Source organism: Antedon mediterranea, chromosome 11 (genome assembly GCF_964355755.1).
Source record: "Antedon mediterranea chromosome 11, ecAntMedi1.1, whole genome shotgun sequence".
Classification (NCBI taxonomy): Eukaryota; Metazoa; Echinodermata; class Crinoidea; order Comatulida; family Antedonidae; genus Antedon; species Antedon mediterranea.
The window spans coordinates 3,815,975-3,832,198 of record NC_092680.1 but is presented as its reverse complement, the minus strand read 5'-3'; the positions used below and the strand labels follow the sequence as shown (position 1 = coordinate 3,832,198).

The 16,224-nt window shown below is 32.9% G+C and overlaps 2 protein-coding genes across 3 annotated transcripts; one reads left to right on the top strand and one right to left on the bottom strand.

The window, feature by feature from the left end:
- Window positions 1-44: 44 nt before the first annotated feature.
- On the top strand, window positions 45-10,080 carry LOC140063196 (UDP-glucose 6-dehydrogenase-like). Of its 2 annotated transcripts, XM_072109684.1 has the most exons (12): window positions 45-163; window positions 1,124-1,298; window positions 2,056-2,193; window positions 2,458-2,622; window positions 3,089-3,286; window positions 3,847-3,994; window positions 4,408-4,502; window positions 4,914-5,044; window positions 5,496-5,632; window positions 6,737-6,784; window positions 7,927-8,018; window positions 8,451-10,080. In XM_072109684.1, exons 2-12 carry the CDS (start codon window positions 1,134-1,136, stop codon window positions 8,607-8,609), a joined length of 1,476 nt encoding a protein of 491 aa, XP_071965785.1. In that variant the 5' UTR covers window positions 45-163; window positions 1,124-1,133; the 3' UTR covers window positions 8,610-10,080. The 2 variants fall into 2 exon arrangements, with proteins under 2 accessions (XP_071965785.1, XP_071965786.1); XM_072109685.1 differs by lacking the exon at window positions 6,737-6,784.
- A 907-nt stretch (window positions 10,081-10,987) lies between these two features.
- LOC140062229 (zinc finger protein 532-like) lies at window positions 10,988-16,203 on the bottom strand. The gene is made up of 3 exons (XM_072108340.1): window positions 16,072-16,203; window positions 15,193-15,269; window positions 10,988-14,890 (listed from the first exon to the last, which is right to left on the bottom strand). Exons 2-3 carry the CDS (start codon window positions 15,214-15,216, stop codon window positions 12,251-12,253), a joined length of 2,664 nt encoding a protein of 887 aa, XP_071964441.1. The 5' UTR covers window positions 15,217-15,269; window positions 16,072-16,203; the 3' UTR covers window positions 10,988-12,250.
- Between the last annotated feature and the right edge of the window lie 21 nt (window positions 16,204-16,224).

The following is a 16,224-nucleotide window of genomic DNA, read 5'->3' as shown; positions in this document are numbered from 1 at the left end:
GGATTGGATGATACGGTTCAATGGTTTTACACATGTTGCTGGTGGTGGTGGTGTTGTCAAAAATATTTGTGTCGATGTGGCAATTGACAAAATATTGTATTTGTTTTTAACGTAAAAACCTTTGTTGTGATTCAGTTAACATATGTAAATTGACAGTCTGAAGGTATGTTATAGTAACCTTTATTTTGAAATATATTTAAAAACAAAAGAAAAGATCTAATCATTAAATTTAATTTAAAATGCTAGGCCTCCTAGGTCTAGGCCTATAGTGACTAGTGTGTAGTTAGCCTAGTATGGCTGGGAGGGACCAAGCTAGAGTAGTAGGGCGAGTCTAGACCTATCCTACTACACAGTACAGGCCTAAACATACTTAATGAGGAATCCCTTATTAGCTAGGCCTAGTGAAGTAGTAGTAGTAGCAGGCTAATAGCTATGGTCTAAGCATAGTTTATAGTACTGTAAAATAGTAGAGGTTATTATGACGCCAGCCAGTCTTTTTTGGTCACATCTCAGATTCAGATGTTATGATTCATAACTTAAGATTATAACATGAACAATTTATGGAATAGTTTATAAATTATATTGTTTTTATAATTCTTTCTCCATTATGAGAGCTAATGCATCTGCCTACCAGTATAAAATAATTAAAATTAATTACCATAATTAACAAAATAATTAACATAATAATTCTCTCTTCATTTAAAACATATACATTATTGCATAGTTACAATTGAAGTGCGTGAAAGATCATTTGGTTGTGGAGTGGAGGGAACGTACTGTACGTCTAGGACCCAGTAGGGTGTAGATAAATTTGACACTTTCCCCCAAATTCCTATCCATCTGATTGGCACCTGATTTATTGTAAAGAAACAGTTTAATTAATTATAGAACATCCAGGAAAACTTTTTTTTTTCTGTTTTTTATACACAAGGGAGAAGTTAAAATAATAGGTTTGACCCAAAAGGTGAATGGAAACACTTCCATCAATCAATCAAAAAAATCTTAACTTTGTTCCACAAAAGTATGGATGTAGAGAGGGCCGGCTGGATGCGAATTAGGTAGATGTGATGACCTCACATGCTAATTAAAATAGTAATAATATAATTTGTATTATTTGTTGAAGCTAACTGGAAATGGTTGTGACCAAAATATGTTGCATAGGTGCTGGGTATGTTGGTGGACCAACTTGTAGTGTTATAGCATCCAAATGTCCAGACGTGTATGTGACCGTTGTTGACTTAAGCCAACCAAGGATCGACTGTTGGAATTCAAAAGATTTCAACCTACCAATATATGAGGTAAATTTATATGCTTTTCTTTTACAAAGTAGTGTCAATCGAGCATGCATTTGATACCAGCTATGATTATGTTTGAAAGGGCATAGAATGCTTTCTGTATGCATACAATTAAATTATGCTATTGTCTATTAATTAGTTAATAAAGGTTTTATTGTTGAAATCCAGACAAACTGTACTTTTCTCATAGAGGAATTACTAAGCTGTTTACTCAATGCTTTAATATTCCATACTCCCTGCCTGTGTGTTCTGTACTACAGTACTCCTCCCTTTGCACTATAGTACTATGCAAATATGTTTTTCCTGTCTATTTTATTTATCTTTTATTCTTAAATAAAGGTAAACAACCAGACACAACTTAACCCCTAGTTCAAATATTGTCACATCCAACAACATTTGTCAAGATGTAACCTAAATTTGTACACCTAGAGATCCAATTGGATGAAAAATGCACTGCCCACCAATATGCTGCATGGTGAAACAATTTACAATGCAAAACTTTTGTTATACAGTAGAACTCTAAATTTTGGACACATCAATTCAAGAGACACCACTATTAAGGGGACCCATTCTTGTGAACTGAACGAAGGAAAATATATGTTATAATACTTCTACTTACCCCTATTCAGAGGACACCATTATTGGGCTGTGGAGGGCGGAGGGGTGGATTCTACTGTAATTTGTTGTAATTTTATAATATAAAGTATCACTTTGTTTTATTATCTAAAAAATACTATTATCTATTTATTTATAAAATTAGCCAGGTCTCAAGGAAGTTGTCCAGCAATGTAGAGGGCGCAATTTATTCTTTTCTACGAATATAGATGAAGCTATTAATGCTGCTGATATCATATTTATCTCTGTCAATACTCCTACTAAAACATATGGACTAGGAAAAGTAAGTTATTTATTGGCACATTGTTATAGATATACTGTGTTTATTGAATAAACTCCTCGACTCTCTCGAATAAACGCCCCTTAAAACCCTCCTAAACAATAAACTCCCCGGCATATATTAGAATAAATATGGGACCTCCTATGTCTAATAAGGAACTTTATGCTAAGCTATCATTTTGTATTATTGACATGTATAGGATATAACTAATGAATAATGGGGAAAATTGGTTGTAAAACAAAATTAAACATAATCTTTTTTCATTAGGGTAGAGCACCAGATCTGAAGTACATTGAAGCTGCGGCTCGTAGGATAGCGGACGTTGCTACTGGCAACAAGATAGTTGTTGAAAAGAGCACAGTCCCTGTGAAAGCGGCTGAAAGTATTCAACGTATTCTATTTGCAAACATGAAAAATGGTGTTCGATTTCAGGTAGACTAAATATACAACAAATACATATTAAATATTAAATCACAAATAAAATAATAGTATGTACAATGATTCAAGAAAAGGATGAAATTAGGTCTCAGGAAACCAGGAGTTTTGTATGATAGAGACCCCAGATTACTTTATTATTTAAAATTTTTATTTACAAAATAATATTTCAAGTTTAACAATAAAAAAGATAATGAAGGGCTAGGGAGAAGACTACAAAATAGACAAGCTAATTACTTACAAACTAAATAATCGAAAAAAAAAAAATATGTATAGTGTATTTTTTTTATTAAATATAGTAATTATAAGATAATCTTTTTTACGAAATAAACAAGGAATTGTTTTCTACATGAATGTACAGTAGTAGTTCAAAATATATATACATCTGTATATATACTAAACAATTTCTTTAATTTCCAAATACTTTTAATAAAAAAAACCTAATTATCTTCTTTATATTCAGGTTCTATCTAATCCAGAATTCCTAGCTGAAGGGACAGCAATCAATGACCTTATGAACCCTGACCGTGTGCTTATTGGCGGTGAGCAGTCAACGAGCGGTTTACAAGCGGTTGAAAAGCTTAGCTGGGTTTATGAACATTGGATACCAAAAGAGAATATAATCAAGACTAACACGTGGTCATCAGAACTTTCCAAATTAGTAAGAATTTAATCCTAGCATTACATGACAGTTTATAGTTCAAAGCAAGTCAATTTGATGATCAGTTACGTAGTGCTATAAACCATAACATTAAAACGACAATGTATAAATGGGATAATGCAGTGTATGTAATAATAAACCTAGTTCTAGGAGAAAGATGATAATAGAACATTCTTATATAGCGCATTATGAGTAAGCTCTCAATGCATTGTGCATTATTAGGATCAAACACGTATGGAAACATACTCCCATAATAATGCAGAGCTAGTAATCAGTTCAAAGTTGTGTCTTTATCTAACTGGGTACCCATTTTATACACCTGGGTGGGGAGAGGCAAACCTAAGTAAAGTGTCTTGCCTATATACAAGCAATGTGGCGAGAGTTGGATTCGAACCATGATCTCACGATCAGTCATCCAACGTCCAACACACTACGTCACTTGTCCTAAATCATAAATCAAAGCCACCTCGCAAATTAGTTAAACATTGAAATGAATAGAGATAATTCTCTTCTTTGCATTAACCTTCTCTCAAATAAAATACTTCTGTTGTTACACACAGACTGCAAATGCATTCCTGGCCCAAAGAATCTCCAGCATCAACGCTATGAGTGCCGTCTGTGAAGCCACCGGAGCTGATGTCGGAGAGGTTGCCCATGCCATTGGTACAGACTCCAGATTAGGACCAAAGTTCCTACAAGCTAGTCTAGGTAATGAACAGTATTGTCAAAGCTGGGCTCTGTAACCATATAGAATAGACATTTATGTGCGAAATATTTGATTTTTAGACTGATACTGTTCGGTAATCTTTGCCATATTTCTTTATGCCACAATCAAGACGCAGCAAGGTTGTAATTAGGTGGTAAACCACTAGTTGTGTCTAGTAAAGTAGAAATATCTAATGCATCAGTATTAGTTCTGAAAATACCCTCTTTCCTTAAGGTCTGTCCACACCATCAAACTAGTTTGACTAAAAAGTGTTATGTGCCCAAATATGGTAGTGATATGTCCAAATATGGTAGTGATATTACATCATCATGTCCATATATTAACACATCACATTTTTTAATCACATAAAGTTTGATAGTGTAGACAGAGCTTAACATTTCGTTTTTTCTTTCAGGATTTGGTGGCAGTTGTTTTCAGAAGGATGTATTGAATCTTGTGTATCTGTGTGAAGCCCTTAATCTTCCAGAGGTAGCAGCCTATTGGCAGCAGGTACTTATTGAAACTTTTTGGCTATGTGTCTTGGCGGCCCGCAGACCATAGCCGGCCTGCATGTGCATTTCATATGGCCCTTGAATAGGTACTAAAAAAAAAATAATAATAATGGTAAAAATTGTTTTTCCTCTTGAACGCTGCTGTACTTTCATAGAATCTGTTTTTGTTAACAGACTTTAACTAAAAATAAGATAATAATGTATTGTTTGAAGGTTTGCATGGCGAAATCAAATGTTGATATAAAGTTTGCGGTACACCACGTATATTAGTTCTAAAAAAGAACTGTTTTCAGAACTAATATACGTGGTGTACCACAAACTTTATATCAACAAGATAATAATTGTTCGTTTGTGATTTTACAATAAGGTATTCTAAATACCATATTCTTTATTTTTCTGTTTTATGTAGGTTATTGATATGAATGACTATCAGCGTCGGCGCTTTGCAACCAAAGTAATTAGTTGTCTTTTCAACACAATCACAGATAAAACTATTACTATTTTAGGATTTGCATTTAAGAAGAACACAGGTGACACAAGGTAAGCATTCTTGTTTTGAGGAGGCCTAGCTCATCAGATTCCTCACTGTTTCTATAGGAGCTGTGCGTGTAGATCTTTTATAAGAATATGCCTATTAATTGCATTGATGTAGTTCGATTTTACATTTCTCTAAACAACCTGGCTAGTTAAATCTGTATATGATACCAGTAAAGTTTGGTAGTGTAGACAGAGCATTGTCTAACTTTATGTGACAACAAAATTTGATGTGCCCATATATGGACCTGATGATGTCATATCACTACCATATTAAGGCACATCACATTTTTGTCAAACTAATTTGATAGTGCAGACAGAGCTTTAGGCTAGAATATTTGTTTGCTTGAAAATGTATGTTGCGCTTGTATGTAGACCCCAATCAGAGATTTTGTCAGGGTTTCTCAATGGGGAGGCTATGAAGTATGTTGTTGTTATTTTTTGTGTTTATTTACAGGGAGTCTTCGAGTATCTACATGTGTAAGTATCTAATGGACGAGGGCGCTAAACTGCATATCTACGATCCGCAGGTCGAACACAAGCAGATCATTGCTGACCTATCGCACAGAGATATATCTGAACAGTCTGAAAGAGGTACGTATTGGTTCCAGTATGTCTATACACCCCTTCCACTCATAATCCTCATAATCCTCATAATCCTCATAATCCTCTTATCCCAGGTAACTACCCTTTATTTCTTTACATATCTTCACAACCATCCAATCACTGATGCTTTACTCTATAGCATATGAATTGTTTCTATTTTGATCAGATCATAAAATTTGAATATTTAATGACAAGTAAAAGAAATTAAATTATTTTATGTGTCGTCATATTTTTACTGATTCAAAAATGTTGCACTTTTTTAAAACTATCATTAAAAACACTGCCTGTTCTTTATCACTCTTGTCACTAACAGAATTGTGGGTTTAGATGCGGTTCAGGTTTTTAGGAAGTTTGGTTTTGGAGTAAACTAATGGACTAACTAATTTTAATGAAAGAAGTCTGTAAAGTCTGTACAATTGATATATTTCAAATTATTTATTATTTAGTAAATCTAACTAAAATATATCTTAAAAGTGTAATCTTACAGCTAATAATTTTGGCTCAATTGTTCATCTCTGGGCTTGATTTGAAGGTCAGGGGTGTTCCAACCTATTCAATAAACTAAAATATGCCCTAGGTTTAGCCTAAAGAATCCAGCTGGGCCATATTTCACTATAATAATCAAATCAACTCTCCCAATACCCATAGAGATATTTTATTTCTATGCAATACCGGACACACTTGGGCTGGCCTCATATGTCTGGTTTTTGGGAAAGTCTGGTAAAACAAATCAAAATGTTGGGCCACATGGAAAGTCTGGTTTTGGGAAAGTTTCCTGTTTTCAGAGATTTTTATATGAGAGTTTATAACAAGTTCTTTCATTATAAAATTGCAGTCACATCTTACTAATAGTAACTGCATGTTGATATAACATTGCTAGATTTGTCTATATTACATATGTTATGTTTAATATGCAAATTTATTTTAAATATTAAAACCCCTTTATTTTGTTGTGATACCCTTTTAATTAATTTAATTTTTTATGTTTATTACTATATATTGGTAATTTTGTAATAACTTAGTTTCAAATCAATATTAAAATGAAATGTGAGTGATCATTTTAACAACAGTATTAACATTTTGGTCGGATAGGTGATTCCAAGATGGCTACTCCTCCGGTTGAAACCGAAAAGGAGAAAGGTAAATTTGAAGATATCTATATCATCTTCATTTCAACCGAAATTGTCATTTATTTTCAATTTTCATTTTGACTACTTATGTAAGTGTTTTGCATAGGTGTATTTTTTGTTCAAGATATTATATAAAGTAAGGTCATGTTTGGAGTACACAAAGGAAATAAAGTAGCATGTTAGGATGGCCCACATTTTAGGATGTCTATACAACAATTCTGTCTTCCGGAGTAATGCTAGGCAAAATTAAGCAATACTTGCCTTGTAGCATAACAACCGAAACGTCCGGACATTCTCAACTTTACTTTATTTCCAACCGCAAACCTGGCCTTTACAAAGGTTTATTTGCCATGCCAACAATCAATTTCTATGTTACTCAATTAAAATCTAGCGAATCTTCAATTAATCTTATGATAATGCAATTCTGTTATTATTTTAGTATTTATTTTTTTTTCTTGTTTAAAATTCTTTGCAATCTATTTTGTTTGAATTAGCTTTATTTGCAATTGCTTTAAAAGAAATAAGATTATAAAATTAAGGTAATCAGCAATATAGTGATAAATATTATATTTAATCATTAATAAAGATAATTCATTTTCTCTGCTTGTTCAGTATTGAAATGAAATAAAATTAATAGTTTAATAATTTAGTTATAATAGGAGTTACGATCATTCATATCTTTTTTTTGTATAATATTTCAGTTTTGTTTGCTTTTCAGTGCATGTTAGTTTTGTATGCTGTATTCAAATCATTGATTTTAGTTGATTTTATTTTATAATTTTGTTTTTTTTGTTTTATATGCTTGAAAATAAATAATTTAATATTTTCATAATCAGTTACATCTACAAACTAATATTAAAACTAATTATATATATTGGGTATCAACATCAGAATACACACACCAAAATTACGGAGGCCCGTAAGTGTCATGACAAAACTTTTAAAATGCCATTTTGTTCCATGACACTTGCAGGCCACCGTAGAAATTATTTTAAATACCACTACATGACTCAATTCAACTGCACTTTGCACCTTCCTCTTTTTTCTTTACAAATGAAAAGCTCTGTCTACATTAACTACTTTGACAAAAAACGTGTGATGTGCTTAAATCAAAGAAAAGAAAATGATTTGTTTTATATATTTTGTTTTCAGTAAATAAGTTGGTGAAAATATTTGAAGATCCATATGAGGCATTAAAGGGAGCTCATGCATTTGTTGTTTGCACAGAATGGGATGAGTTTAAGGTAAGGAATTTTAATGGGCATGCTACCATGTAGGACTGAAATTTAACTTAATTAATTTAGTTAAGCATAGTTAAGCTTAGTTACATTTTTTTTTCACATTATTGATTGTCTCCATCCCCGAAACCTCGACTAAGAAATACCGGAATGGTGTCCGGCGGGGGATAGTTTATTACCATTAGTTAAGGTCCTATGTAAAGCACCTAGAGGGGTCAGTGATCCATTAGGCGCTATATAAATACTGTTTATTATTATTATTATTAACTAAAATTTGCTTTGCCACAGGCCCCACCATATAAGTCGCTCAAAGGCCAAGTTTCAGTACATCATTGCCATGTAATTAAATTCATTTTTACATCATATCAATCTCTTTATATGTCCTCTTCTCACCACCATTAGCACTTCTTGTTGATAAATATTGTTTTTTCGTTGTAGGACTTGGATTACCTGCGCATCTACAATAGCATGCTGAAGCCAGCGTTTGCTTTTGATGGTCGTAGAATCCTCAACTATGATGCATTGACGAATATAGGATTTCACGTTGAAACCGTCGGTCACAAAACTCTAAATAACTGTCTACCAATCACTCCATAATATGTGACTGTAAATGGACACTTTGTATTTAATATAAATTAAGTTTTTATATGTAGAAATATTTTTATATTACAGAATTTTAATACTTTTTTTAGATCTTTTTAAGAAAACCTATATATGTATTTCAAGCCTATTTTATTTGGTGGTAGTGTGTATCATATTTACTAAGAACATATTTGTAATATTAGAGATTGGTGGTTGTGTACTCATTGTGATGTGTTTTTAATTGGTGCACTTTTTAAATTGATGTACTATTTGGATAAGTTTTAAGTAAAATAAGTTGTTTTGTATTTATTATATCAAGTTCTGTCTCCACTATCAAACTAGTTTGACAAAGACAAATGTGTGATGTGCCCAATGGTAGTGATATGACATCATCATGTCCATATATGGGCACATTGGGATGTGTTTTTAATTGTTGCACTTTTTAAATTAATTTAGTATTTGGATAATAATTTTAAAGTAAACTGATGTTTTGTATTTATTATGTAAAGCTCTGTCTACACTATCAAACTAGTTTGACAAAAAAAGGTGTGATGTGCCCAAATATGGTAGTGATATGCTTAAATATGGTAGTGATATGACATCATGTCCATATATGGGCACATTAGCTTTAAACTGGTTGTTTGGATGGTCGCTGATTTTGTGCTAAATAAATATATAATCTTGCTAAGAAAACTACTTGGCCAAAATTCAAAATTTAAACGAAAAATTGAATCATGCATGCAATTTCAACTAAACAAGTAAATGCTACATTTACGAAAAATGCAATCCTAAATTTGATCACATTTTGGGCGAAAAAATGTATTATACTTCATAATTTTTCCTTGCAATATATGTACTAGATAGTTATTTTATAGTTTTTTGATATTTATATATCTTTTGTAAGACCAATATGTTTTTAATGCACATTTTATTTGCGCAGATATTTTACATAGAAATCAATTAAAATTCCTAACTCTATCACCATTTAGAATATTGTAATGCTGTATCGGTTCAGAAATTTATGATAATGTTGAAAATAAAAATCTTGGATACAATGCAGAATCATTTGATGTGGTAAGGCACCAATTCCCAGGTTTTGAGACTGTTTTATTCCGTCCTTTAATGTTGGCAAGATATTGATAACAGGATTGTTGTTTGTAACTACTGTGGAGTAGCTTGGCATCAGAGTGTTGGTAACTCGTAACTGCACCAAAATTATTTGTAACTACTGTAGTTACAAACAAGTTCTAGGGCTCAAATCTAACCCCTAGCCATCAAGCTCGGTGGACTAGAGGTATGAACACCAGGCTAGTGGTCTGAAGGTCGTGGGTTCGAGCCCCACACGAGAATTGCTTGAGAATTCTCAATGTACTTAGTATAAAGTACAAACTACATCAGAATAGTATTTATTATATCAGTATTGTTATCATTACTATTTTTTGTCGTAACATAAAGTGAGCCCAATTAGTTGGCATCAATAAATAACTCAAAGAACAAATTGGTGTTACTTGTTTTGTTCTTTATAATAAAGTTATTATTTTCATTTCATAATCTAGTGCATAAATAATTGTTATTAATTGATGTTAATTGAAGTCATTAAAATATTCTACGACTTTTTTCCTTTTTTTTTTTGGTTGAGTGGATAAGCATGTAGTGTTCAAGCCAATCATGCAAAATATGCTTAATTAAATCATAAATTGCTTAAGCTCTGTCTACACTATCAAACTAGTTTGACAAAAAAAGTGTGATGTGCCCAAATAATGGTAGTGATATACCCAAATATGGTAGTGGTATGACATCATGCCCACATTTTTTGTCACATAAAGTTTGATAATGTAGATTGAGCTTTACAAAGGACAACACAATCAAGTTTGATGTTTTATACAATGTTTTATTTCAACATCATACAAGATAACACATTAAGAATTATTGGCTGTTTTCCACATCACTATCTAGAAAGCTAAACTATCAACTATAGTGATTTCAACATTAAAAAGAGTTATTAATTTGTCATCTGTTCACATTGGATTGTGCTATGGCAACAACTCCAACTTATTTAATCATCTTTTTATTTGAATATCTGTATGACACACAATGTTGCAATGTAGATCAATTTTCTATATAATCAGTGCACCATTGAACAAACAGTTGACGATAGTATTTTTTAGTCCATTTGGTCCTTTACAAAATATAATCAGGACAGTACATACAGTAGCTAAAGTAAGCTAGTATATAGTGGACTAGTAAAATAGCATGATATTGAGTCACTAGACTATAACCATCAGTCACATAGTTTTAGGATGCATGGTACATTTACTCTTCGATTTACAGTATCCGTATACAGAACTTTCATTGAATTTTATTTATTTTGAACTACATTGTGTCTTAACACAGAACAACACCAACATTGCAACCCAACGCCAACACTTTAAAACAGTAAAACGACTAATTGTAAACTACTTACACAATAAAACAAGAACATGGCATGATTTATTACTTAAAAATTACCTTGGTATTTATAAAAAAAAAACCTTACATTTGATTAATTGAAAAATGTTATTCAGAAACATACTACTGTATATATACAGCTTTAAAAAAACAGCAACTAACACATAGTATTTGAATTTGAAAATGTAAAAAAGCTAAAGTAAAAATAAATAATTATAAATTAAATGAATATAAACATTTTTTGCACAAAATAACTATTAAAAAATACTGAACATTACAGTAAATTATAATTGATGATAATTATGTGACAGTCCAATTAGATTGTATTCTCAATCTTTCTACCAATTTTTCACAAACACAGTAAAAAAAATGTTATTGAGGGCAAATGTCTACAGTACATTTTACAATATGCACTACAGAAAAAATTAAGCCATATCAATAAATTAAGAACTTAGAAAAATGTGACATATGGCAATTTTAATAAGCTTTGTGCAATAGGGCGTAGGTTGACCTTTGCCAAAAAATGTTGTAAACTTAATCTTGTGCAAATAAACAAAGCAAGTAATACTGTATATTCAGGAAGTATTTTACAGGAAACACATGCAATTGGGTCCGATATATGATTATAAAATAATGAAAAACACAAATTGTAATTATCTAGTTGGTTTAAAGGCGCTAAGCCTATGTCTCATTAGTTCAAAAATTAAATATTTATTAATTAACTGTTATCTTTTTTAAAGATACAGAGTTTAAAATCCATAAAAATGTATTTACAAAATTCATAATGAAAAATAAAATAACACTAAATAAAAAGAGTATTTAGCCACAAATTGTTAAACAATTAATCGAAATAAGTGTTAATAAAAACCGTGTTTAATTTTTTTGGGTACATCGTATTAAGTATTGTTTTTATCTAAAGAAAATATTATTTTATACTATACCGATGAGAGTATAAAGCTGCGTTCAAGCGGAACCTGGGAACCACGTGATTTGCACTATAATAATGTTTTTAAATTAAAAAATAAGGTGCTTTTTACATGCTTTAGGCCAAGTAGCTATAAGGAATCATGGTAACAGGGTTTTTTAGTGGGTCATTTTACCCCAGTTTTCCACATTAATGGACTGTTCACGTATTCTTGTGTATTACAAGTTGTCTAATGAACGCAGAATAAGCTCCCTCAATTTAAAATAATTTTACCGCTGCTGATCTAAAATGACTTATTACCATCTTTCCCATCCAAAGACATTTTACGTTTTGACTTGATGAAAGCCATGCCGTGATTACGCATGTGTGTTTTCAGGTTTATCTCCGTATCAAACACTTTGTAACAAACCTGACATTCCATTGAATTTATATCATATTTATTCACAATGTGAGCGGCTGGTGACGGCTTTAGTTTTATCTTCTTTTCAGCGTTCTCTTCATTGGGCGCAATTTCCTGAACGTCAGGACTTTTTTCGTTTAAATATTGACCCAAATCGTAGATTTTGTGTACGGCTCGTAGATGCATCTTTAGCGAGAATGCTGCGCGGAATGACAAGCCGCATTCTTGGCACTGGTGTTCACTAGTAGCTTCATGTTTTTCTGCAAGATGGTTTTTAAATTCGTCTCGGGCAGAGCATTTAAAATCGCAGAGACCACACCTGAAGTCTTTTCGTGGCAGGATGATCTTTAGTTTCTTCAACGGAACTACATCATCTTGACTGTCTGACTTTCTTTTACTATCAGTTAGGTCATGGCCTGCCCTGGTCATATCAATAGCATTTTTCAGAACAGCCTCCTTGTGTTTTAACATCAAGTAATGAGTATCAAGATCTTGTTTAGATTTAAAAACCATATTTTTACCATCTTTCGAACAATGTAAACATACAAAAACATCGGCAATGTCATTGGTGTTTGCGTTATCGTGATTATCTACTTGTGACTTTCCGCTGCCCTCACCATCCTTTGACATCAACGCACCAACATCTTCAGAGCTTTTCACTTTGCTATGTAACTTCAGGCTACAATGCTTCTTGTGAATTGCAAGATCACAGAACTGAACAGCTCGGTTGCAGAATTCACAATGGAAATGGCCAGCGCAGTTTTTATGTGTAAGTAACATATGAGTATCAAGTGATGATAGTTGTTGAAAGAGTTTTCCACAATGAGAACACTCATGAACGACTTTTACTTCACTCAAATCCGAGTAAGTATGTGTGCTTTGAATGTGTGCCGTCAATTGCTTCTTGTTTCCAAAGACCGTCTCACACAGTGGGCATTTCAAAATGATGTTACACATGCTTGAATTCTTGCTATTTTTGTGTTCAACAACAGTATGGCATTTTAAGCTTTCTACCGATCTGTACGCCAATTGGCATTCCACGCACTTAAAGAAGCTCTCTGCATGTCTGTCGATGAGATGATTCTGGTAAACCTTAAAGCTTGACACGTAGATGTTGCAAACAGAACAGCGTACTAAGATCTTGCGTGCCATGTGAAAACAAGACTGTTGGATATGCCTATATGCTTCTCTTTCAGTATCAGAAACCAGTCCACAGTCAGGACACTGCAGAGGTTGCCTATGAAGGTGGAAGTTTTTGTGCAACTCTGCCATGCATGGGTTGAACAAAATCTGATCACACAGCTGACATACTACTCTTTTCGTTTCTCTTTTAAAGTGATTAGCTTTGGTGTTAAGAGCCGTAAATCGTTCCATACATATTAGACACATTTTCATCCCATCTTTGACATATTCTTGGCTTCTATCACTGACCTTGTCTTTCGTCTTGCTAAGTTCCCCGACTGAATCTTTAGGTTGAATGACTTTCTCTTGGGTTTCCATTATCATTTTTTTGGTTTGGCCATCTTCAACATTGTGTTCTCCTCGATTGAAAAAGTTCATTTCTTGAACAGGTATCACTGACAGATTTGCAAGATTAGCACGCAACTCAAACGGTTTCTTCGTAACTCTTGCATGGTCACGTGCATGAATAAACAGACTACACTTGTTATAGAAGGTTTTTGTGATGTTACAGTAAGGGCATTTGTACTTGATAAGACTGCTGCATCTATTAACATGCATTTGAAGACTAGATTTTAAGGTGTATGAGTCACCACAGCCTAGACACTTGAATGGACTACCCGTCAGTCTATCAACAAAGCGCTCAGGTACTTCTTTCACAACATGCTTTGGCCCAGATTTAAATAGGTTCGACAACCCTCCACTGTTGACAGAATACCACTGAGAATTTAACTCAAATGAAGTTGTTTTTATCAGGTCTGTTAAATTTATCTCTCCTGCATCGCGATTACTGTTTGAAGTCTTCTGCGCAGCTGAACTGATGAACTTGTAACTCAATTTACGGCTCTTTGAGTTACGCGGTGCAATAGTTGACGTTGGCCTCGTTGAGTTAGCTGCTGCTTGAACACTACCAACACTGCTTATCGTCTTCACAACATTTTCTGAAATCAATGCCAACGTATGCGATGCAGATGACACTTTGCCAATTTCCGGTACTTTTATCAAAGGCTTGATAAACATAGGAGCTGATGATGCTATTGATAATTGTCCTGTTGGGGGTTTGTTCAGTGCTTGCACAGCTGAGACAGAAATTGGTACAGTACCTGATCCTTCTATGGTTTTATGAGTAATTTGATTACTTTTAGGCAAGGTTTCATTTGAGTTTCTGCCCTCTACTGATGTCTGAATGGCAGTCATGTTTGATTCTCTCTCTAACATACAACTGTTCATTTTGGAATGGTCGCTGATGCCATTCCCAGCTTGGCCTTCTTCTCTTCTGTTAGCTTGATTATCATAACTGTTAAGCAGGCCATCAGGTGGCAAGGTTGTACTACTGGAAGAAACCTGAAAAGTGAACAAAAATCTTTTTTAAGAAGACTCTGCCAACTTTTCTTTGAAACACCTTTTTTTTTATATTTAAAGTAATTTCAATTTTGTTTATGGCATTGTAATATAAGACAATTTCCCAAGTTGGAATGAATAAAGTTTCCTTGTATCCTTGTATCCGTGTAATCTCATTTAAACTTTGGTTGGCTTAAAGGTATGCATTTTAAAAAGTAGAAATATATTTTGTCAATAATTGGAACGTTTCCATTTTAAGGAAATTCAGTATGGGATGGAGAAGTTCATTGTATCAGCAGAAATACCTTATTTGAGCTGTCTGCTTCCATTGTTGAACAGAGAAATCTGGAACTATATATCACTTCACAGTAAATCAGTCAATCTAAAGCAAAAAGAGCAATGTTCCAAAATATCAAAAAGAACTATCACATTTCAATTTGACATACATGAATTAAAAATTGTGAGCCACCAACAACCAATCCAGTGTGTAGCGCCACAAAGGCTTCTAGGCCCAAATCATATCATGATCAATCATGACAAAAATTGTTATTTGGCCCTCTTATTTTTATTTGTAGGCATACTGTATTTTATTTATTATTTTTTTTTATTAAAGTTCTGAATTCAGAAGATCAAAAAAACTGGGAGCGTTATAAGTTAACGTTCTTACAGTACTAAACTAATCAAAATTCATAATTATAAAATGAAACTAAGCAGTAAAGTTGAATGAAGCCACGTCCATGTATGAAGAAGCCACGCCTACAGTATGTATCAACTACTCAGTTGAATCATTAGGCTAAATACAGAGGAAGTAGAACAAAAACTTAAATTAACCATTTAAATTTCATGCAACAAAATATCCTTTGTCATGCTTTAACGTTATTATTTTTAAATCGGGTTCCACGTGCAGACTATTTATTTAGCATAGTACTAAGTAAAGTCAATCGTAAAAACTCCTGCAGTAAAATATGCATATCGTGTCTTTTGGCGGTGCAAATAGATAAAGATTGTAAGCTTGCCTGAAATGAGCTAATAATATTTAGTCACTGTACAGTATTTTATAAAGCACAAAATATCCTTCCATTCACACTACACACACAGATTCTGAAGGTGGTATAATCAATAATGAATTACAAAACCCATTGAATACTTTGTTTTCAATTCTTCAATGAAATTTTAATACAAACCTCAAACATAACAAAACTACAAGAAATAGTTCAGGATGGTCATGTACAATAATCAGTTCATAAAACACACATATTAATGATTTAAATGTGAAAATGTATCATGCTAAACACAAAAACAACTTTTCCCTCACTCACGACCTCCAGTATCGTGGA

Coding starts and splice junctions, on each gene's coding strand:
- LOC140063196 (XM_072109684.1), top strand. CDS start 1,134: ATGGTTGTGACCAAAATATGTTGCATAGGTGCTGGGTATGTTGGTGGA. Junction 4,503..4,913: donor TAGCAGCCTATTGGCAGCAG/GTACTTATTGAA, acceptor TGTTTTATGTAG/GTTATTGATATGAATGACTA. Junction 5,045..5,495: donor AAGAACACAGGTGACACAAG/GTAAGCATTCTT, acceptor GTTTATTTACAG/GGAGTCTTCGAGTATCTACA.
- LOC140062229 (XM_072108340.1), bottom strand. CDS start 15,216: ATGGAAGCAGACAGCTCAAATAAG. Junction 14,891..15,192: donor AAGCAGACAGCTCAAATAAG/GTATTTCTGCTG, acceptor TTCACTTTTCAG/GTTTCTTCCAGTAGTACAAC.